Source organism: Hippocampus guttulatus, chromosome 9 (assembly GCF_054856545.1).
Source record: "Hippocampus guttulatus isolate MCC_2025c chromosome 9, RoL_Hgut_1.0, whole genome shotgun sequence".
NCBI lineage: Eukaryota > Metazoa > Chordata > Actinopteri > Syngnathiformes > Syngnathidae > Hippocampus > Hippocampus guttulatus.
The window spans coordinates 16,102,249-16,127,579 of NC_141269.1; the positions used below are offsets into that span (position 1 = coordinate 16,102,249).

The 25,331-nt window shown below is 41.2% G+C and overlaps 1 protein-coding gene across 1 annotated transcript; it reads right to left on the reverse strand.

Moving 5' to 3' along the window:
* Positions 1 to 3,054: 3,054 nt before the first annotated feature.
* Positions 3,055 to 20,431, reverse strand: slc2a15b (solute carrier family 2 member 15b). Its single transcript, XM_086119947.1, has 12 exons — positions 20,286 to 20,431; positions 18,595 to 18,693; positions 13,636 to 13,796; positions 13,390 to 13,514; positions 13,030 to 13,175; positions 12,824 to 12,956; positions 12,371 to 12,558; positions 10,563 to 10,673; positions 10,215 to 10,316; positions 8,413 to 8,488; positions 6,543 to 6,670; positions 3,055 to 3,765 (listed from the first exon to the last, which is right to left on the reverse strand). The coding sequence occupies exons 1-12, from the start codon at positions 20,328 to 20,330 to the stop codon at positions 3,538 to 3,540; spliced, it is 1,542 nt and encodes a 513-aa protein (XP_085976073.1). The 5' UTR covers positions 20,331 to 20,431; the 3' UTR covers positions 3,055 to 3,537.
* Positions 20,432 to 25,331: the final 4,900 nt, after the last annotated feature.

Below are 25,331 nucleotides of genomic sequence, written 5' to 3' on the forward strand. Positions count from 1 at the left end.
AGAGTGTACTGATCGTATATTTTTGGTTCCATCTGGATCAAATCCAGATTCTGATTTAACTTGTCGAATAACTCAAATCACACAGTGAGATGTTATCTGAGTTGAGCTTTGAGTTATACGAGTTAAGATTTGACCTGGATCAAAATCTGATTTGAAATTCAAATATGGTTACACGCTGTCAGTTTTTAAAAAATAATACAATGATATTTTTTTCGCAGTGAAATGAATACCGGTAATTCATTCAATTCATGTTCCGATCCGCTTTACCCTCACAGGGGTCACGGGGGGGGGGGGGGGGGGGTGCTGGAGCCTATCCCAGCCGTCAGCGGGCAGTAGGCGGGGGACACCCTGAACCGATTGCCAGCCAGTTGCAGGGCACACAGAAATGAACAACCATTCGCGCTCACACTCACACCTCGGGTCAATTTAGAATGTTCAATCAGCCTGCCATGCATGCATGGAATGTGGGAGGAAACCCGAGTACCCTAAGAAAACCCACGCAGGCACGGGGAGAACATGCAAACTCCACACAGGAAGGCTGCAGCTGGAATCCTCTGCACTGTGAGGTCGACGTGCTAACCAGTCGACCACTGGGCCACGCATGTTCAACCTGAGACCCAATTAAACTTATTAAAGTATTCCTTAATTAGCGCAGACTGTTATGGTCATTATAAACCTCTAAACAACTTTTACTTTAGCAGCAACACATACAAACAGAGCATACAAGCATACTCAGAGAGACGTGCGGTGTGGAATGACGACCACACCATGACTGGAGCCTACAGGAGTTGGGGACCTTCTCTGGCTCTCTCTTCTCGCTCTTAATTACGCTGCATCTCATCCAGGGAAGCGCAGTGCTGGCCGGCATGCCGCTGCGCAATGTGGCATTACACAGAAGGCGCACAAAAAAAACAGAAAATGATTGCTTCAAAATCTGCAAAATAGCGGGAGTCACGAATGCTACTTGAGCCTTGGCAGAGGCCTGTGTTGTGACTTTTTCCATGCCTCATGTTTCTCCATCCTGAGACACTTTCATCCACAAGACACACAGTCTATCTCTTCTTTCCACACCCCCCAGCCTTAATTGGGAGTCAGGGAGAGCAGTGGAAATCGCATTAACGCGGGCCCTGTCTGGGTGCGCCATCCATCTTCTTTTTTATTACACCACGCCGGGGCTGCCTGGGCGCTGCCGTTCGATTTGTCACCGGCCTCGTTCGCTGATAACAGGCATTTGTCATCGCCTTGCCTCCCTGTTAATGTCATCATCTCCTCCCTGACAGCAGCGGCCCTCCGCTGGGGAGCGCTGGCGACAAAGCACATCCGTCACGCGAATATTTCCACGGCTAAGGGGACTGCGCACCGCAATAAGCCACATTAAGGCACTTATGAAGGCTGCAGAGCGGGCATGTGCACGTGCCCGTGCGTGTGCTCTTCCGTCAGACACGCACGCGAAGAGTGTGCTCGTTAGTGCAGCGTGAGGGGTGGAGGTGGGGGCAGACAGGGAGAAGAAGAGGTAATTTGTTGCAATTAATTACACAGCGAGTGTGGCTTTGGTGTGTGGGAGAGCATTTTATCTGTTGGACTTCTTCCTGCGCCAGCCTGTGATGCTATTTGGCTGATTTATCGACTGGGTCTGCCGGAGGCCTGGTTGTGCGCTCTCACGTGTTCCATAATGCTCTTGTGGTATCCACGCACACGTACGGCGCGTAGCCTGAGTGACAAGGAGCACTTTGTGGGCCCGGCCGTTTTGATTATCTCCAGCCGCAGTTTGTGGTGATCTGTCATGGATGGAAACACTTTGTCATTCAGCAGCATCCACCAACTCCAAAGGTTGGTCCCCCTCTCTTCTTTTTGGCTTGTGTCCCTTTTTCATTCATTTCTTTACATAAAAGGGGACTGTAGCAGTAAATGGTGAGATACACACGGTTATTAGACCATATGCTCAAACAGATGAAATTAGACGATGTTGATGGCACTCGCCACTATGAGGGACCATCATTCAGATCACCTCTGACACTACCGAAATGCTCAAATACACACTACGGACATGCTCGGGCACACACTTACAACTGAAATGCTAGCGCACCCACACACAACTAAAATACTCTCATAAAGAACTGAAAGGCTAACGTGTGAGAGCATATCAGTAGTGGATGTGTGAAAGCCTTTCCGTGGCGTATATGAAAGCATATGAGTTATGTGTGAGTGTGGTATATGCGGAATAATGCATTAATGTACACCCCCCCTCCGCCCGCTCACTCTCTGCCTCCCACTTTCAAGCCTCTCTTCTGTGTAAGCTGGACACGCTAGCATGTGACAATATTTTTTTTGCACTCGTTCCGCAGGGGGCATGACAGATGGATCAACTAGCCGAAAGGCAGACAGAGAGAGATCCTTCAGCATCCTGTATGGCTATCAACATCACATGACACATGGTGCATTTGCTGTAGAGGCTGCAGACGAGCACGTTGTATTTATGATAATGGCAGTTGTCACACACTGTGAGAGAGCAAGGTTGAACAACACAACGTGAAGCCGGACATTTCCGTTTAATGTCTCGGTTCCGTGCTCATGTTGGAATAACATGGTTCACTCTCATACATGTGTGCTGTCTGTCGCGTGTTCAATTAATGATTACATCAAATGTAACAGGTTCAAATTCAAATCTGCAGTGTGGTGTATGGATTATTCATGATGTTTTTCCATTCAGCTGTAATATTTTTTAGAATAAAAAAAAAGAAAGAATTTTCTGAGTGGGCTTCAGGGATTTGTTGTTTTTTATTATTATCATCTGTTGTTGAGATAACTACTCTGTTCATTCGTTATTAGCTTCACAGCTGATGAATAAATAAATGTCTTCTGACCAGCTACGAATAGAAGCAATAAAAAAAATTCTACAACTTTAAAGCTGTAGAAATGGAGCATTATTAAGCAATAATGCTGACCCGCAGGCAAGAGACACAAAAGGGGAGAATGACAAAAAGTTGTAAAACATTTGAAACATTAATGGTTTATAAATTCTTAATTTTATTGAATACTTCTTCTCGTCTCTGACTACACATTCTTTTACACAAAGAAGTATTTTAAAACATACCGTATGCCGACAGGCATGTTGATAAATAAGGCATAAAATTACTACCACAGTAGCCACAATATCCGTCTCTCTTTAATAAAAAGAGACAAACATCACATTTGGAGTGTGAGCAAAGAAGGGCAAAAAATAAATTTCTTTTTGTTGAGACACTCAAAATACAATGACACTAGAGTGGACATTTTCCGTTTGAGGAGTTCTGTACATGTGATATGAAGGTTGATGAACGGTCATGGGATGTGTTCAGGGCTGGGGAACAAATTTCCTGAACCAATGGCGATTAAAATGCTTGGACGCTTGATTCAAGACACATTGTCACGTGACCTTGGAGTCAGACGCTGGAAAGAAGATTCTCTTGAAACGTTGGCCGTTAAGACGGAAGGGTAGTAGCACGACTTGAGCCCTCTGCCATCGTTACATCCGACCAAAGTGAGTAGGCCCACCTCTTACTTCGCATCCTGATGGCCCAGCGTCCCATAGCCGTTCATGTGAGACATTTTCAGATTCCCGTTGGATGTCAGCTCCTCTTCAAGGATGTTGTTCTTGCAGGCAAACATCTGACTGATTTCCATAAAGGTTTTGTTTCTAGTCTCAGGAATGATGAAGAAGGTGTAGGCAGCCACTCCCAAGCAGATTGCACAGAAGATGAGGTAACAGTAAGGCCCAGTTGCCAGCTGTGGAGGGCACATATGGAGGAAAGAATCTCTTGGTCACGTACTAATATATGCCACCGGTTGTATTATTGTCATTTTTATCCCATGTGCTCTGGAAAGTGTTAAATTTTCAGTGCAGGACATGCATCACTGTTTTAACTATTGACCACACAGAAGATCACACGAGACTTCAATGAGCAATTAATTATTACACATGTGTTCTGCGTTTCCTGTGAGTAATTTTGCAATACTGTACTTATTCCCAAAAGAAGGAGGAGCCTTAACAAAAGGGTGTTACGCAAGGAGAATAACCTTTACACCAGAGGTTAAACTATCCAAGAAAACTTCCATACAGAGGAATAAAACCCAATACTTTTGTCCATATTGTTTTGTTTTACCGTTTTATTTTGCTACACGCAAACATTTTGCACATGGACAACAGGAATGTTAATTCAGATGCATGAGGTATATCGGTGACAAAAATCTGCTTTATGCCTTCATTGTTAAAGTTAGAGGGGAAGTCAAACGTTTTTTTTAGTCAATGGTCTAGGCATCCCCACTAGTCTTAACACGGTATTCTGATTCTCATCAATATTGTGCTTGCCGAATATGAATTCAGCAGCAAAATCCACCGATTAGCATCCATCTCATTTTGCCACTTGCCGTCGACTGAAAATGACATCTCAGTGCCTATGGGCTCTGGATATGGCCAACCACCACTCACCTGTTTCCTAGGTTTGGCCATGTGACATTAACAAGCTGAGCTCTGAGGCACTGTGATGTCATTTTCAGTCGACGGCAGGTGGCAGAATGGAGATGGATGAAAATGGGTGGGTTTTGCTGCTTAATTCATGTCTCACAAACATATTATTGAAAATACTGTCTAGGCTGGTGGGGTGACATAGAATATATGATTGTAAAGAAAGAATCGTCTCCTCTAAGTAGGAGGGCTCCGTTTTCATTGACGCGGCATGAGGGGATGTTGGCCCATCTTGATTTTCGTGCGGGCGCAAGCGTTGTTGCGCCTGTTTGGGATTTTGGCTGAGTGCTCTGCGGCATGCTGGGCGTTCCAATGTAGCAAGAGTGTGTCCTTTGACAAATGCGCTCAGCACATATGAACATTTGGTGGCTCGGTCGAAATTTATGGGGTGTTCCATTGACCATTGGAAGGCGGAGCTGGGAATGACATCACTGCCGAGTTAGAGACAAGATGGCAACCGCCACTAAAGCTATAGAGGTCCCGTCCTTTTAGCAATTACCCACAATGCACTACCGGCGGCCATATTGGAGGACTGTTATAAACAAGCCATACACGAAGTCTATTCGTGTATGGCTTGTTTACAACAGCCCTCTATTCTCACGCTCGTTTTGTCTGAAAATAAACAACTTCAATTTCTGGAAAGGTTCTTCTGTGACCTTCAAACACAGTGGATTAAGAGGAAATACAAAGATGCATATGGGAGCCTATTTTCTGTTTGGTTAGGATTATCGCCTGTCAATGTGGGGACCGCAGTTCAAGACCATCCACCCCAAATATCGCCCGGACACAATCGCTGTGGCATCCTTGAGCAAGACACGGACACCTCCGACCTGCTCCCGGGCATTTCATTTGCCACCTGCTCCAGTGTGTGCCACTAACAGTGTGTGCTGTGATGGGTCAGAAGTCCAACTTTGTGTGTGAACATGACAAACAAAGATTCTTTTTCTACGTTATTGTTTACGAAAAGTAAAAGACTTGTGTCTGTCCGTCTGTCTGTGTGATATCATATGTCATATTGATGACTGAAGCAGCGGACAAAGATTGATTGGCTGACTGCACGGATAATCATAACAGTAAAGATATATAAAAGAAAAAAAACCTAATAAATTGTGTGCAGTTTATATGTTCAAAGGGAAGAGGAAGAAGTCCAAAAATTCATCTCGTCCTACCCCTTTTTCTCTCTAAAATATTTGAGATCATATTAGTAGAGAAATAATTCACACAGTCATATATGCCAAATTAAAACAAAAACAATAACTCTCCTCTTGACATATGTTCAAATAATTGTATGTATGAGTGTGATGTGGAGAGTTACTTAATAGACACGCGATAAAAACAAAAATCAGGGAAAATACGAACAGATGTGCCCCTTCAAACACGTGTATTGATCATCTTATTCATAAAGTAAACCGAAGAACCCTAGAAAAATAAATCCAGTGCAGTTTCTCATGTTTATGCCTGATTTATATACTTTGGGTAGCACTAGATATTTAAACCTCTTTATAAACATAGCAAGAAGAGAGAAAGAAGAACATCTTCTGTGGCAAGCTTGAGGGAAACCAATTGCGGTCGTATTTTCAGAAACTCACAATCATGACTGAATGAACAGTTGAAAGCAGGGGTCACCAATGTGTGAGCCCTCAAGAAATTAGTTAACAGCAAAGCTGTTCTCAAAACAGCTCACCAGTGAAATTACACTCCTGATATCCTAACAATGATGACATCATTGTTAATAATTACTCTGAGAAATTGCTAAACCCATCAGTGTCTTCACATTGATGAACATAACTTTTTAGAAGTGACATATCTGAGTCATTTCAGAAGTGTGTAATCCATGTATTAGCCCTTTGTATTCAGTAATATCCCACCTCAGAACTGTGAGGCAGATGTAGTCACCACCTGTGAACCGTGACCTAAACTACCAGCGACAAATTGCTTGTGTTTTTGTGGGTGGTTTTATGTCGGACTATCGAAGTCAATGTGTTTTGAGCACGCTTTTCACAGATAGTTAAGAGTGGAAAAAGGAATGTGTTCTGACCTCAAGGAAGGGAAAGACAAAGCCAATGGTGAAGTTAGATAACCAGTTGAGGCAACCTCCCATGGTGTAGGCTGCTGGTCTGTGCGACTGTTTGAACAGCTCTGCAGTGATCAGGAAGGGCACGCCGGCTAGAAGATGTGAAAAATGACAACGTTCTGGATCTGACAGCACTTCTTAAACTACCATTTTCACTCAGTGGATATATACGGTCCCCTCCAAAGTATTACAACAGCAAGCTCTGTTTTTGTTACATGCAGAAGACATTTGGGTTTTGTGTCAAAAGGGGAATATGAGACAAATCTTCAGAAGTCCAACTTTTTTTTCATGCTACCTGTATTTGCATCCAGATGTGTTTATCAACTCCGGACAGAGCACTTCTTTTTTTTTTTGAAGCCACCCACTTTTCAAATGAACATGAAACTGGAGATTGTTTCTAGTTGCTCAAGGGTTGCCTTTTAAATTTGCTGCTTAAACATTAGATAGTGCTTGTTTTTAGATTTGGGTTTCAATTGTCAAATTTGCAATTTTGTTCAGCAAACATGAAGACCGGAGAGCTGTTTGAGTATAGTTATTTGATAACCTTGACATCCAGCTTAAGACAATCAACGAATTAGGAGAACAACTGTGCTTTGCTCGGGAACTTTTTTTCTTTTCTACTAGTATGCCCTAGGAGTTCTAATAGTGCGCTGAATTGCCTTATTCGAGAGGACAAAGAGCATTCAAGTGAATGCGGACCATAAGATAGACATCAAGGATATTGAATAATTGCTGAAATGGTTTTCCATAATACGTATGTATGTCGCGTTGGAAAAAGACCAAACTATAAGAATAACTTTTTTTTGTATGGATTTTTTATTTTTTTTTAGATTGTCTGTTGGCTTTAAATGCACAATTTTTCATTGTTAAGAGTGAAAATGATGAAGGAGAATTTTCTCCCTAATGCTCTAAGTATTACAAATGCCATCCTCCTTATCTGCGCATGATAATTGCGCAGATGAAGGTTTAATATTGTCAGGCTAATAACTAGGACATAATTTGTCAACATCTGCGGTATGTATGGGAGGCGTCATGGTGCGTGCAGGCTTTAGTCTGACGGAAGCGGCATTCATCATGCCGCGCTGATGAACAATGAGCCATTAAAAGTCTAATTGCGGCAACACAAACCCTCGTCTGTGCGCTCAAGTATAGATTTTTGCCTGCTTGACGAATGACGTTGCGTGTGCCGGATTCTCCCCAATTCATCATCCTCGCAGGTCCACTCTACATGGCTCCCAATGTTGTAAATGATTGCCTCTTAATTCACTTCACTCAACTCTTTCTCTTGTATAAATGACTGTGGGAATGGATGTAGTGTGGCACTTAAGACTTCCTAATTTACAAGACTAATGAAATACAATATCTGTGTGCAGGCGAGAAGGAGTGAGGGAGGAGATGATGCTCGGCTGCATAATCAGCCTGTGTGACCAGGAGGAGGCAGTGTTACCTTGCGCACAGGACAAGACCTGCAAATTGGCCTAAAACCGTGTGGGTTGAACCCATGTGGGTTTCAGGGTATCTCTGAACCTCCAGTATTGCATGAACCCATTATTGAATAGGTATTTATGCGACACTGTAATGCAGTACTGTGGGATTGTCCCACAAAAATAAATATATTTACATATTAATTGCTACTGTTCGTTAACATTTTATCAAATTTAAATATGTCACAAATTTATTGATCGGTAATTACAATTACCGTAATTTCTGGACAACAAGCTGCAACACCCCCCCCCCCCCCCCTCCCGCCACTACACAACAGTAAGAGGAGCCTGTAAGCAAGGGAAAAAAAAAATGGAAACAGTCACTCAATGAACTTGAATTTAGTATTCACCTGGACCGATGCAGAAGCCAGCAATAATCCCAACCACGCAGCCCACGCTGATGTACCGCATGAATGACAGCTGCTCCTGTGATTGGTCAAGCAAATTGTCTCATTATTTTACATTGATTAAAATATCAATCGATTATACATTAAAATGACTGGAAAGTACAAAAAATGTCTACAAATTATCCAAAGCATTTCATTTTGTCGATCTTAAATTTGTAGCAGCAGTAATAACAAAAGCACAAAAATAATTATAATTATTATTCTCCATTCTCTTCTGCTTATTCTTTAGATCACAGGGGCAGGGAAGACCAGACTTCCTCCTGTGGGATCCCAAGAGGTTCTCAGGACAGCCGGGAGACAAAAGCCACTCCAGCGTGTCCCGGGTCGTCCTCGGGGCCTCCTCCCAATGTGTCATGCCGAGAACACCTCGCCAGAGAAGTCCCTAACAGGCATTCTTACCCGATACTCGAGCCATCCTATCTGGTTGTTCTCAATGCAAAGGAGCAGCGGCTCGACTCCCGGATGACCGAGCGTTTCACCTCATCTATAAGGGAGAGCCTGGAAACTAATTTTGGCCGCTACTGGATGGTGGAGCTGAATTTCTTCGAAGCCGTCTGAAAGTTATTCTCCATGGCCTTGCCGAACCCCTCCCACGGCCGAGATAGAGTACATACTGATCCCCTTATGGTTGAACACGGTATTCGTTATGGACAATCAGTGAATTAGACAGAAGTGCAATAACAGGACACCCTTTGGGCTCTGATGGCCTATTCCAGGTCTCACTGCCATTACCCATGTGAGCATTGAAGTCCCTCAATAGAACGAAAGAATCTACAGAGGGAGGGCTCTCCAGCACCCCATCCAAAGACTCCAGGAAGAAGACTCTGAACTGCTGTTTGGTGCGTCGGCACAGCCAGGGCCTGTGCCCTCACCTGAAGGCTGAGGAAAACTACAATCTTATCCATCGGGGTGAACCCCAATGTACAGGCAGGAATGCTCAGTGCCTCTCTACGTGGGCAACTCGAGAGTGGAAGAGTGTCCAACCCCTTTCGAGAAGACCAGACAGCAAGCCTTTTGTCGAGGTGAACCCAACTATGTCTACTCGGAACTTCTTGAGCTCGCAAAGCAGCTCTGGTTCCTTCCTGGCCAGAGAGGTGTCATCCCACATCCCCAGAGTTTGCTGTAGCTGAGGATCAAACCACCAAGGTATTTGGCCAACACCTAGCTCTCTGCACATCTGACATCCTTGGCCCATTCCACAGGTGGTGAGCCCATGGGAAGCGAGACCCACGATGCCTCCTCAGGCTGTGCCCGACCGACACTCGCCAACATGCCCCAACTCCAAGCTGAGTGACCTTGTCAGGGGGCATAAAGCCCGAGACAACTTAGCGCCAAGGATCATTCGGACACATAACCCTTCTAAGGTGACGGCTCAGCGAGGGGATCATCATCTTCATATTCATCATCTTTACGACTACAGATTCATATAGTACACCTTTCAAGCGACCAAAGGACACTTAACAATAACGAACGGAGTTACGGTAATTAAAATATACTGCATGTCTGTATGTATCTGTATTCATGTTACTGAATGTATGCTTTGGTGAACAGATGGTGCTTGAGGGGCTTTTTGAAAATGCAGGCTGGGAATTATAAACCGTGGTAGTTTGTAGGGTAAAATGTGCATTGTCAATAGTTATAGACTAAAGAATCATACAACACAAAATGTAAGATCCACGAATCCTCTTCAAGATTTAAAAATGAAAGGAGAAAAAAAACCTACAACAAATAGGATGACGGTGTACCTGGAAGAGGACCGACACAGTGATCCCAGCACAGCAAACGCTCATGAAGATGTAACCACCAATCATCAGAGGTCTCCGACCTACACGCTCAATTGTAAAACACTGCAAGTTGGGAAACAAGAAGCTGTCATCAACTGGCTACTTAAAAGACATCATCTAATTTATTTGTGTGCATTTAAATACCGTTTATGTCAACCATTCATGATTCCCATTTCTCTAACAACCAGACTATACAATATTATGTTTGCTTTCAATTATCATTTATATGTGACAGGTTGTGAAGCATGATCGTGGTGTCCTAATATCACACACAGTACACAGAGGTTTTCTTAGCGTGCGTGTACTCACACCGAGCATTCCAGAGATGACCTCAATGGCTCCAGTTCCCACTGTGGTATACTGGATACGGGGCTCTGGAATTCCAGCATTCTTAAATATATCATTTGTGTAGAACCAAATCTGAAATTGAGAACGTGTAAAAATGAAGACAATCCACAGTCATGTCAAGAGTTTCATTTCCATACGATTTGTCATTGTGATCATTATCATCCCATCACACATCACTCAGATTCATTTGAGTTGCAGCATATCATCTGGAGTCACATGTGACAAGGGCTCCTTTTGAAATTAATTTGTGTGTTGTCGTTAATCACATTTTGCTGATGCAACATCTATCTCTGAGATCGGCGTGATTAAATGTTCCTGTTTTGATAAAGTAACCAATCCAAGACGCCATGCGTGAATGTATGAACCTAAACGAAAACGGACAGTAAAAACAACGTGGGATAAATACTAATATACTAATTTGATGATTGAAATGAATAAAATTAGTTATTGGACTCCATCTTTTAGACAAGTTTTAGACAAGTTTCACTGTGACAGCAAGCAGGATGAACAGAGTAGACAGTGAGTGGTGCAAACAGCTCCTGGCCTGATGTCATCCCGCAAGGTGCAGTACAAGTGAGGCACCTTGAGGGCTCCTGGCACTTGCCTGCAACCACTCAGCTGAATCTTCTAAACTCAAGGTGCCAACTGACTTCTAAACTCCACTTGGATCCTGTTAATAACGTTCCTGTCAGGGAAAGGTGAGCTGCGTACTCCTGTGAATATCATGAAACTGAAGGTCACGATCCAGAGTTTAACACCCAAATTGAAGAGTGCAAATGGTGAAGTTAATGTCATTCATATTTTATACCCATATGCCCTGCTTGGTTTCAAGCACGTCCAATTAACGACAAAGTAGTCTGGAAATTGACAGATGAAATCTCACATAAGGATATATAATAGTTGCTGACAGTACAACGTTTCAGGGATCCACACCGTCGGGTATTTTTTGTGTGAAGTGTGCATATTCTACCTGTGCACGTGGGATTCTGTCCTATTTACTTGTGCAGATGTATTTATTTATTTTTATTTTAGCTAAATTTATTAAATGGTTCAGTGGTATATTTCACTGCATGTTTTTGAAGTACTGTGTGATAATGTGACTTGGATATTTAATAATTCAGACAGAAAGGATTTAACCTGACATGTGTCACAGACACGCTTTTTGTGTGCAGGCTGACAGACAGAAACAGAGTTATAGCGCAAGTACCCCCAAGTACCGGTAGGAGCATAAAAGCAGGCGCTCGTGTTAGTGCACACTGAAAGGCTTCATTTGCAAGCATACTGGTCATAGTGTCGAGCCCTCTTCAACCGTCACTCTTCTAACATAGGTTGTACAAAAAAAAATAGAGGGATGAATGGAACTCGCATGTGTTTATTTATGAACGATTGAAAATGTAGAACGCACTTTATGTTCATGTTCCGGTGCGGCAGTCTGGAACATCTAGGACTGGCAGACCCAGCGGGGTGTACCCCTGCTGGGATTTTGTTCTAGCACGTGAACCAGAATGCCTGCAGCTTCCACTGGCACAGTGCAGTGAGAACAGGAGTGTGTTGCCTGTATGTACATGGGTCAACCCTCCAATGGGGGCCTCCGCTGAGAGAGGGGACCTGAAGATAATGAGGCGTGGTTGTTTGCCCCCTGCTTAGTGGGACTGTGATGTATGGACAGGAAGGCATACAGATGGGGGAAGCACAGCGGGGAGCTGCCATAATAACTGCACAGCCTTTGCACAAACATCAGCAAGTCAATCCAACTTTCCCCGACTCACCGCGTCAATGCCAGACAGCTGCATGCCGATGTTGGCCACGACAATGGTGATGACTTGCCAGCGAACGCACACGTCCATAAGGAGTCCCCATACAGAAACAGTCTGGATGGAGGACAAAGAGCGTTGTTCCTCCTGCATCTCCTCCACCTCCAACTGGATGTTGCCTTTAGCACGGAACCACTTGAGAGCTGGAGGACAGACGACATGGCATTGTCAATCTGCGAGTTGAAGAAACAATTTCATGTAATAGACTGCAATCCGATTGCTTATCAATACACATCGTGATGCAATTCTTGGAAAACAAATCATGACATAAAATATGCAAATGGCTTCTGTCAAGTCCAGTGTGTAACCCCACCTGCAGTCAGCTGGGATAGGCTCCAGCCCACTCAAGACCATAATGAGGACAAGAGGTATAGAAAAGGGATGCTTGGAAATAAGAGGTTTTCAAACCTGCAATGGTGGCATGAACATTTCCCTTTTCTATCAACAGGTACCGTGGGCTCTCTGGAAACCATGGCAACAGCATCAGTTGGACCAGGGTTGGAAACACTATCAGGGACATGAGTAGAGGCCAGTGCTCTTCCTGTAAGGAAACATCCAGCTCAAGCTTACAGTAGAGCATAAATAGTGTACACTCAGGTTGAACACCGCAATACCTTTCCCATCAGCTCTTGGAGCCCCAGGACCTGAGCAATGAAAACCCCGAGACAAATATGGATGCTTGGAATAAGACCCAAGAAGCCTCGCAGATTCTTGGGGGCAATCTCACCAAGGTACATTGGCACCACACTGAGTGAGATACCTGTTCAAGAAAGAGAGAACACTTTAATTTCAAATGCTACTCTTATTCAATTGGTAGATTTGACTCATATTGAGAATTTTTTTTTACCCCCATTTTTTAGCGAGGCAAGAATGAAACAACCATAATAATACAAGATGTGCAACTTTTTCAATTTACTTAACTATTTTGAGGATTTTTACTACTTTTTGGTCCTACATGTGAGAGGGAGGCCTACCAGAGTGTACTCCAACAATGAAGCGCCCAATGATGACCATGGAAGGCTCCCTGCATGACCTGCTGAGGCCCATAAGACCTCCTCCAACAAACACAAGCACAGTTGATCTCACCAACGTCCCCTTCCTGTCCAGACACACACATTTTAACTCGCTTCAAATTAAAATAATAATAATAATAATTTTTTTTAGCCACCAATTTGGAGGTATTTTGTGACTGCTTGCATTTATTCCACGAGCACACTAACCTCCCATACTTGGTCACAAGTTTTCCGACTAACAGTGCTCCAATCATTCCACCAATAGCAAAGATGGACACAGTGAGAGAATACAAGACCGTGAGGTGCCTCTCATTTGGAATCCAGCCGTAATGTTCTTGAAGTGTCTCATTGTAGAAGTCTTTGATGTACTAGAGGAGGAAAACGAGTTAATGCTACTGGTGTATTCGACTGACCAAGCATTAAAATCAATCTAAAATGATGACAATCAAGCTCCATCACATTTATGGAGTACACGTATGAAGATGGTGCTGATCAAATTCAACCACCATATTCTCAAAAGAAACTGCACAAATGCTTCAACAATATGATAAAATCATCTCAACTATTTTCCAGCAAGTGCAGGTGCAAAGCTGCAGGTACATTCCACAAACATACTACATGAATTAATGTCATTTTGTTAAATGACGAAAAATCATTGTAAATTGGTGTGCGTACGGCGTCTGCTCTCAGGTGCAGTGCTGGTTAAAAACTACAGTACATTTCAGAATGTGTGACGACCACGGTATATTCACACATCCTAAATGAAATAAAATACTGACATCACACATACTTACATCATATTATATGATAAAACACAAAGTTTGGACACTCGTGTTTAGAAGATCTATTTTTGTCTTGTAACAATTTTTCCGCATCATGAATTGATTCTGTTGGAAAGCCTGTTTATTTACCTTTCAGGTACATGAAGCGCTCTCTTCCAAAACCAAATAAAAGACACATTTTAAAATACTTGATCTTCCCACGGCAATCTTTGTGTACAGACGACATTAGCTTTTCTATTAACAGGTTCAGACTGAGCCAGTTAATTGCTTGAACCAAAAAAAAAGAAAAAGAAAAAAGATGAATGGATGGATGGGGGGGAAAAAAGAATATTTTTTAATTGTTTAATCTGGGTAAATGTCATTTTTCTCAGAATAATATAAATGTATTTATGTACCTATTAAAAAAATAAAGAAGCCGGCTATGTTGTCCTGGATTGGATTGGCCACTTGGGAGTTATCTGGAATGTTCTAATTGCCACCACGCCCCTGGCTGTACTGTATGATTTGATGTTGCTTGAGCATGGCCAAGAAAGGACAGAGCACATCAATAAACCAGATGTAAGATATTTAATCTGAGGTAGCAGTGGTAAAATTAAAAAAAAAAGAAAAAAAAAGAATTTGTATGTTGCTTGTCTTTCAGTTCTCAATCTTTCCATCCCACTCTTTCTATTCATACCTTTACTTCAATCTCAAAGGATGATGGAAGACAAGAGCTCATTTTCAATAATTCCGTATTTAGAATCACAGGGAAGCTGGAGCTGATTCCATTTGACCGAGGTGGGATCCACAGAACTGATCAACTGATATCTATAAATAGAACGGATATCTGGAATTTTGCTTGGACAATGCTGCCTGTGAACCACTACATTTTCAGTACCCATCAGATAACCTCTGATAGTACTGTGTAGTAGCCCATCATCTCAAGATCAACTGAGGTCAGCAGCACAAGTAAAATGTGGCTTGGACAACACTGGTGTAACTAATGCATCAGAAATGCTGCAGGTCATATGTACCATGGTTAAAGCTTTTTCCTAACCACGTTAGAAGCGTGTCAATTTGTAATATTGCATGACGTGCAGGTCTCTGGGATTTTGTTTTAGACGTGGTGCGCAAAAATAGGAAGCTGCTGCACTGTGTTTAACTTTACCACAGAAAAAAAGACCAATCTAGAGCAAAGGTTTGGATATAGTTCATTCAATTCAAGTCAATTTGGGCTGATATACACACCATAAAAAGAGTCATAAAATCCTTAATCCTAAACCAATTCTTTCAAACTTGGGCTCATTTTATCCACGTCACAAACCTCGATTAAATGGCAGCCTCAATTATGAGGTGAGCGTGGCTAGAACGTTTTTGTGACATACCTATAACAGGATCTCACATTTTGGACAGGTGTGAGACTGATGTAGCCACCGTGGGAATGACTGATGTGACTCTCCATGGTACAACGAAGGCTCAGGGAGTTTGAGTGTATGCCAAGATGCATAGAAAATTAGCGGGAACATTGTCCGTGACCCTGAACCGGGTAATCAGTACAGGATGATGATGGATGTATTAACCAGAGTCTACATAATATGACTCGGTAAAATACTGTAAATCATATAGTACATGACATGAAAGTGCTCCATTACACCAACAATACAACAACCGTGAAGCACAAATGCCTCGGAATGTGATAAAACGGGAACATTCTAAACTCTTTCCGGCTGAGCACTGTATCGAATGCAGCAGTGGTGGGTTGATCAAGACACATGATGAAAGCGCTCCTCAATTTACCATACAAAGCCACATGACCCCTCATGACAATCAGATACATCGTCTCGACACGTTTGCTTCAAATGCCATCATGTGGTGTTGGTTCATAAGAGAGGCATTTGAGGTTTCCCGAGGGGTTATTAAAATAATGGAAATGAAAACATCTGTAGGAACCAGGTCAATTATTTCATTTTTAATGCTCACTATACTAACCATAAGACTATACCTGAAGACTGTATTTTCTCGTTAGACTATTTCATGGATGCCAAGAAGATCGACACACGGCCATTCAGCCTTTTCTGCCAGATGCGGAGTAAAGTCTGCCCTGTTTATTGTTGTTGTTCGTATCCACATTATTCCCGAGGGCTCTCATGGAGAAACTATTATGCTGTAAGACAATGGAAGAAGAATTTTGGTGTTGGTTACAGCGGGTTTTGTTGACTGAATGTTTTATTCGATTTTTTTTCTCTCTACTTTTCTAAACGATTGGAGGCCCCCCATTGCATTAGAAAATGTCTTGCATGGCTTGAGAACTTGTTACAATCTTAGCGGTTTTACTAACAAGCAGAAGAAGTTAAATCTATGACGACAAGAGCAATGTTTTGAACTTGTACCCCGGACGAAGAGGCACGGTTGTGACAACCGCTACAGTTTCCAGCACCTACTAGATGAGGATCACAGAAAAATGAGATTGAGAGTCTTTGTTTGAAAAGACCACCTCAATATTGTACCTATGCTCCTTTTCATTTTATGGACAACAGTGTTAATTTCATCGACTAAAATCTTTCATCATTTATTTCATCACAAAGATTGTTTTTCAGTTGAAAAAGAAATGACAACAAAAATAGAAGTCATTCATTGACACAATAACGATCAATAAATTGATTGACAAATTCGACAACAAATAAAAGACGATCGAAAAAACACAGCGATTAAATCAAATCAGAAGAAGGAATCATATGCAGTTGTGGGGGAAAAACACAGACGGGACAAAGCGAGAAGACAATTGATCACAGGCCAACTGGAGCGGTGAACGGAAGCCAGTCATCAACCTCAATCTCGCTCCCGAGAAGAAGGCGGATGAGGAGGATTCAATGGTGAAAGTAAAAGATAATATCCAAAGCTGGTAGAAAGCGACGAAAGAATTTGTGGGCCATTTCATGTTCCACGATGAAGAAAAGTGTAAAGAATGTGGAACGGTTATGCGTGGCAAGACCATAACAAATCTTTAGATACATTTACAGAATGTACATCCCGAGATATTCTCCAAGGTAAATAATGTTGCCATTGTCAACATTGTGAGAGTGTTCAGTGTCACACTTTTCTCTATGAAAGTTTTTAATGTATGTTGAAGGAAAACATTGACGAAATTAATTATTAATTTAGTTGACTAAAATTGCTCTGTTTTCATCTACTAAAATTGGACTAAAACTAAATAAGATGACTACATTATGACTACAACTGATTAATTTTAGTCTAAAGACTATAACCAAAACTAAATAACATTTTTTGTCAAAATTAACAACAGTGGACAAAGAGCACGGTGCCGTAAAATGCACATTGAGCTAGTGCGAATGTGCTCGTATTGCGCCAAACCTCCGGAGAAAATTCGGCGGATGCCAAGTGCCACAAGAACATCACGTCATGTTTTTATGTGTGTGGGAAACACAACATTTTAGTATTAGTCAACCTCTGAAGTTATTAAGATTGTCACAATATGTTGGATTTTATAGACAGTAAGCGTTTTTGTCAGTAGGCTGTAGTGAGCGCCTATGGCAAGGAAGACGTGCTCCTAAAATTCAAAATATTGGCGTTGATCGTTCTAATATTTACAGCAGTTGATGTTTACATAAGTAGAGATGTTCAGATTAACTTGGAAGATTGATTGCAGTTTCATGACATCGAGGAATGCGAAGCTTGTTTCGAAGAAGCCTCCCAGTCGTGTGGCTACCATGCAGTGGGAAGTCCTATGTTTGGCTGGTTCCTATGTCTGCTGTGTAGGGGTCATCTTTACTTAGCCAGGTGAATGTGTGATTCTACTGTCTTAACATGATTTAACAAGTAAGTGTGCCAAAGAGTGCCATAGATAGGGAAGGCCATAACAATATCCGACTTCAACGGACAGTTAGGACGGCGGAAAAAATCGTTGGCACCGCCCTACCCACTCTTGAGGACTTGCACACTGCAAGAATCAAGACAAGGGCACGGAAAATCCTCCTGGATCCCCCGCACCCTGCCCACCACCTTTTCCAGCTACTCCCCTCAGGCAGACGCTACAGATCCATGCGCACCAAATCCAGTAGACACTTAAACAGCTTCTTCCCTCTAGCCATTAACTTCTTAAACAGTCACTGACGTAGTCACTCTTCTTGTACTACAAATACTGCTACTGGTTACTCTAAAATGGTTCAATGATTTGTTGTTTACGATGATACTAATGCAGCGTGTTATACCGGAGACAAATTCCTTGTGTGTTCTACATACTTGGCCAATAAAGATGATTCTGATTCTGATTCTGATTCTGAAGAGAGAGAGTCTCAACAATACCATGGCCTGGCGCTTCACCCATTTAATTATGTGTGCCAGTGAGGCAGAATCTGACATAAACATCTGTAGCAGTGATACAAACCAGCGCAGGTGAGTTGACCACAGCAAGATTGAACCCATAGAGCAGAGAGCTGCCGACCGATGCCAGAAAAGCCACTGCCAGCAGTGACTTTGTGAGGTTCTAGGAGAGGAGAGATACAAACATTTTATTGCACACTACTCGTAGTAGACTCCTTGAGTGTGTGCTGAAGCCACTTGTAAAATGCAACAAATTTTTACACAGTGTCAATTTAAAGGGACAGTGTGTAAAATTTGTTTGATTAATTATCAAAAACTAATTCAAAATATTTCAAAAACTCATTATTAATTTAAATAATCACATCAACATATAGTTTTTAAATGTAATTGTCGGCGTAAGTAATCACCAATTATATTCCATAACATGTGTCGCCACCGTTTTTCTGCTACGGATAGCCGAAGGAGAGAAACTTATTGAACGTAGTTCCTTAAAATTATGACTATAGCATGTGTAACAAATACCATGCATTTACTCCATCACTTGAGGGATACTAGTAGTTATTTGGGATAAATTTGCTCGCAACTGTGCTGAAGAAATTAGTGTGACGCTTGTGAAATCTGGTCTCGCTGAGGTATTGTAGTGTGATTACTTCAATATGCACCCCCGAGTTTAGTTTGTTGCATTCTATTAATTCACCACTAGACGGCACTAAATTCTACACACTGTACCCTTAATTACTATGTGAACATAGTTTGTTTGCATAATAGCCAAGCCAGCGCTAGCTAGCTTGCGGTTTGAAAACAAAAATGTGACAAGTGTGGTATGTTATTTTCAGTAAGAGTGCAATGTAAATTAACTATATATTTTTATTTATTAAATTATATTGGCTAATTATTTACACATGAGGGTCTTTTTTCAAACTCGATTACAGTACGTAGTTCTACTTTTACCTGAGGTGTTTTTTTTTATAACACACATACTGTATCTGTACTTGTACTTAAGTACAGTCTAAGAACTTTTGGCCACCTCTGGTGTGTATAAATTGTGGATTGGTCACAATAGATAAAGTTTAACATGCCCGCCGGAAGAAGTAAAATACTGTATACTGTATTGTCACTCAATCAAAAGACATGACTGAAACAAGACGACTTTCACAATATTTGCTGAATGTTGCAACCTGCAATCAATCAGACAGCACTGGGATAAGAACTACAGATGCTTCTCACGAGGGTTACTCTTTTGGCTAACGTTTTTAAATCCACCATTACTTGGGAAAGTTATATTTTCTATCAGTGACCCTGATTCATATCATTTTACGAATTTAAACTGTATTTTCATCGCCCTTTTCGTGTAAGAAGTTGGTCCTCAAACACATGGAGTTTGAAGTTGAGATCTTATCTGTCCAAACAATGTATGCATAGACACTTAATAGAAATTTAACACGTGAAAATAGCTGCTCGCAAATAAATCTGCCCAGTTAGAATTTAATTTGGCCTAATTACCAGCAGGATGAGTACTGTTTATTTTTAGAGGCATCCACATGTGTGTTGGTTACTGTTAAATTCAGTCGTCCCCTTCCATGTATCTGAGATTGTTTCTACTTCGGTGAACAGCATTCTTCTCTTTTAGACACAAAACTCACTTTTCCATAGCATGCTCACTATAAGAATCATTGAAAAGGTGTTTATAAGCCCAACACAGTGACGTAAAAGTTGCATATTATTCCTTCTCTAAAGTGATACTTTAATACTCACCGAGTTGATTTTAGCCTCGTTTAACACCAACAGTTCCTCCACCATGTCGACGGTGAAACGCAAGTCCCTCCGTAAGAAATGATAAGAATGCTCATGTGAAAGTTTTGCTCAGCTTTGTTTCAGCAGGCTCATCTGTACTTTCCCCCCGCTGCGACACTGTCGAGGGCGTGTTGAGGGCGGAAGTTTGTTCAGCACCAGATTGAGCGATGCTGCTACCCTCATGTCACGTGAGACAACAGGGCCTGTCGTCATCGCGTTAATACGGCCTACATTAAACAAATATGTTCCAAAATGAATTTAGTAAACGTTGTTTATTAGTGGTAATCTAGAATTACAGGCAGAAATTCTATTAACAAAAGTTAAGTATAGGTTTATACTATTCTAAATAACGACAAATTCTTCCGCATAATCAATGCATGGTTGCAACACACCATCATTGTCCCCAAAGCACCAGCGAGTGTACTTAACTAGATAAACTCCATTTTGTTTTCTTCACATGACTGTCTTGCGTGAGGTGGCATGTGGATGTCCTTGCAATGGCCACCTTTAGTTCTCCAGCTCAGAACTTACCATATGAGTAGCCATCACCATTCTCCAGTGACTTCAATATTTACTTTTATGACTTTAGTTTTAGTTTTTTGGGGTATAGCACACACAACTTCTGCAGGAAACAGTATACTTGCACAATGATTTTTTTTAATTTATCAGTGGTAGTTTCAGAAAGCATGCTGTGTTGTCATTTTTTTCTTTATATACAACAAGGACAAACATAACAAAGGTGCTGTAGGGCATTCATTTCATACATTGTAACTGTATGACCTAAGTGATGGATTTATAAATCAAAGGTATTCCCAGGTCCTCACACAATCGAGGAGCTAATTCCCCTAAATCTTCTGAATCTCCTCTCATCCATCAGATTTTGTAGCCCAAGGCCGCCATCTTGAGCCTTCCACATAAGTAAAATGCCTCATGCCTTCAAGAGTGTCTAATTGTGAAATGTTTGCCGTTTCATGCTGCTTTGGCGTGCAAAATCACATTTCCTGCACCTTCACAGGACAATCAACAAAGATCAAGGCATGTGCATGTACACATGTGCATGTGCACATTAACATCACATGAAGAGTGCATGCTCAATTGATAGATCGTGCCCTATTGTTATAGTCTGTAACCCTACAAGCTTGATTTAAATTGTTTTATGTAACAATAAGAGGAGATTATGTCCTGCCTTTAACAGGGACAACGGGCTCAACGTCTGAGAAACGTCCATCATCATTTTGACATGAGTGAATAAAAAATGTGGATTTTATTTGGTAAAGATATACCTTTAAATTATGATGCATAATTTCCCTTCTTTCAAGAATTTCCCTATTTATTCACCGTTTAGTTGATTAAGACAACCAAAACTCATATGATAGTAATTGACAAGAGTGCCACCAATGAGAGTAATATGAGTAACAGGTAACAATGAACATAATATTACAATAGTCATAAATAGGGGTGTGCAGCTCTCCAAAAAAAGAGGATTTGATACACATCTCTCAATACATGGGGTGTGATATGATTCATCCATCCATCCATGCATTACCTGATCCGCTTCTCCTCACGAAGATCGCAGGCATGCTGGAGCCAATCGGGCACTGAAATTTATAATGGCGCATTGTAGTCAGTTTCGTGCACTAAAATTCGTTCAATCTCAGCTGCTCAACATTTTCAGTTATTTGCTGTTGTATAGCCTATTCTCAAATTGCAAATGCTCTGTTAATTTTATTTTCAAAGAATAGTTTGTTTTGTTATTGTGTGGTTGGTGTCTTATATGAAACTGCGACATTGCGCAATTTATTGGACAGACTTGTGTGAGTGATCACACAGCGTAATTTGGGTGGCATTTTATTTAGTATTATTAAAATCTATTTATTTTTGACAATATCTATAAATTTAGTTTCCTGCTCTTAATTGTGAATGCATACTTGATGGTTTTAAATGCTCCTGAAATTGAGTGCTGCCTGACGAGCCTAGATTGTGTTAATGTATGTGATGTCACTGAAGGCCTAAGGTTGAAATGCACGGCCCACCATTGCATTCGATTCAACGCACTCTCATCTTTTAAATCAAAACTGATGAAAATGTTTTTTTTTTGTTTCACCCCTAGTCATTGTTGTTGCCCCTGATTGTAAAAAAATGTGTTTATGTCACTCAAAGAGCAAACTCAAACTGAAATAGATGCTTAAAATTAAATCGAATAAGCTTTCTGATTTCAATACATCATTAGGGCCTTCTGTGTGTAATGAATATACTCACATAAAAAATTAATTTGTGACCTTTTTTACTTTGCTTCAGAAGATCATGTTAATCAATGTGACGTTATTGATTCAAACATAATTTTGCCTGCATCAAACATGGATTTAAGTCTTGAACGCGGAAACAGAGTTACTCAGCCAATGAATACCAATAAATGTCTTTTAAGTCATCGTGTGCTTGGCATTTAGCATTCTGAGTGACAGTCTATTTAGGGTAACTCTGGCAAAAAGTAAACTTGACAAGGTGAGAACACACTGAGCCAAAAAGCCATCACTTATATAAATTCGAAACATTAGGGGGAGCTGTGCTGGGGAATGTTTGAGGGGGGAAAAGAGATGCTTAATGGTCATAAAACCTATACATATGTTTGTTGCCAGGAAAGAGACGAGCGTTGATGTGTGTGCAGGAGGGTGCCCATTAACAGCCCATTATTTCAATAAACCTCCACTTGAATACCACTGACAAAATCATCTGCTCAGAAAAATAGATATTGAGGCCTTTAATCAGCCAGCCCCCTCGCAACCACTCTAGTCTCTTGTGCAGTATTTAAATTCCTCATTTGCTCACATAGGATGGGCTAGTCCCCCATTGTTCTCTCAAACAAACTGGGGAGCTGATCGTGTTAACTGCACCCCTGATTGATGACTGCTGATGAAATATAATAATGTCACGGCATGTCATCGTTTAGCAGAAACAGAATTAGAGACAAGGATTGTGACGATCGCTAATAAAGTATGTTGCTGAGTTGGAATTGCTGCAAGAGAAGTGAGAGGTACGAGCCGTGGAAAGACAGCTGATGTGTGAGTGAGCATGTGACTTCCTCAGCAGATTTGACACATTTAAAAAAAAAACATAAAGTGGAGTGACTTGGCTCCAAAGTTCCCCCCGAAGCTTGAATGCAAAAGACTTGGAAAGCTAAAGCTTTACATGGCCAACATGCAAATGTCACACCGATGCTGTGAGAGAAATAGCTCATTGAGTTGATGAATAATTGAAAGCTCTGCCGAGCTAAAAGCAAATGAAACTACAAAGACTCCATGATTGCTAGATGGCTTTCAATGACCCAAAGGGTGGGGGGGGGGGGGGCTGTCTTGATGCAACCTGTGACATGGCAACGTTCCACTGAATTCACAGATTAATAGCAGCAGCCATTTTTTTTTTAAAGGAGCCAAATATACAACACTGGTTTTAACTCAGGGATTTTGATCTTTAAATTGACAAATACATTTCGAAAAGCACACCGTGACATTTTCCATGTAAGGGCAAAAAAAACGCGGTGCATGTGCATATGTGGTAAATGTGCGGTGGAGGCCTGCAGAAGTGCTCGACAACAAAAGATACTCAAGGAATCATGTTTCTTTACTTTATTTCTGCAAGTATTGACCTTCACTTTATTACAACTCCAACATAGATGAGATGCTGTGTGAAATGTAAATAAAAACAGAATACAGTGATTTGCAAATCATTTTCAACCTGCGTTCAGTTGAATACACAACAAAGACAAGATATTTCATGTTCAAACTGATGGATGCTCTTGTTTTTGCAAATATACTCTCATTTTTGAATTTGATACCTGTAACACATTTCAAAAAAGCTGGGACGAGGGTAACACACACACACAAAATAAAGGGGAAAGTTGAGAAATGCTCACAAAACACCTATCTATCTATCTTCATACCGATCAAATACCAATCTATTTATAATTTTTTTGACGTGGTAGCGTAATGGAGGGTCTGAAAATGGCTGGCAGTGAATTGAATAAGTTGAACATGATCAGAAACCCAAACTAAAGTTCTAATATTTTTCCATGAACTTGTATTCATGTGTCTGTTCTGTCTCTTGGCTGCATTGCTTTGCTGTTGTTGTGTATGTTCGATTTTTTTTTTTGTCCAATTAGGTTGCCAGTAATGTGCTTTAATGCCCCGGTCCTTCAAAAAGTGCCTGACGATGTAACATGAACTATTTTAGGAATGGAACTGTTTCTTTCACTGATCAGATTTCATCCTCACAAGCCATTGAGGTGGCCTTCAGTGACATCATTATTTTTCTATCCTCTGATTGGTTGGTCAGAGCAAAACTTGTTCTGAACAGTTGCTGTGCGTGGCAAGGTTACATGCTGTTGTACAGTATAATTTTTTTAGTATAATATAGCACAATAATATTGACGCTTCCTATAATTTGTCATGCAATTGTGTTTGTATTCAGAGGTGGATTAAGTCCCTGCAGAAGGCCCAGGGACTAAATTCGCTTCCTGCCACTGATTAAAGATGATTTTACGTTACGTTACGTCTCCTTTTCCTGCTGATTAATGTTGGCTCTGCAACATGTTGTAGGTCCATTTTCTCGGGAATGATCATTCTACCTTGTTTAAAACCACAGTTTCTATTTATTTTTTCTCAAGCATCAATATTTCTATTGAAAATAGATAAGTACAAATAAATGCTCTTATCCAAATGTATTTGTTCAAATGAAGGCCTCCACCAATGAACATGCTGATCCTCTTTGCAAATGGTACAAATAGCAAAAAAACAAAACAAAACAACAAAAAAAGGTTACATCTACAACACTGCTACTGCTTCCAGTGGAGTTAGAAATATGTTCATCGAACCCTAACCTATGCATGCTGACAAAAGTGACTCAAAAGAGTCGTTCGAAGTACAAGGTAGAAACACAGTGGATGCACATCTACGAACAGCTTCTTTGCAACATCTGCAAAATCGCATGCATAATCGTTTTGGACGGCCCCAT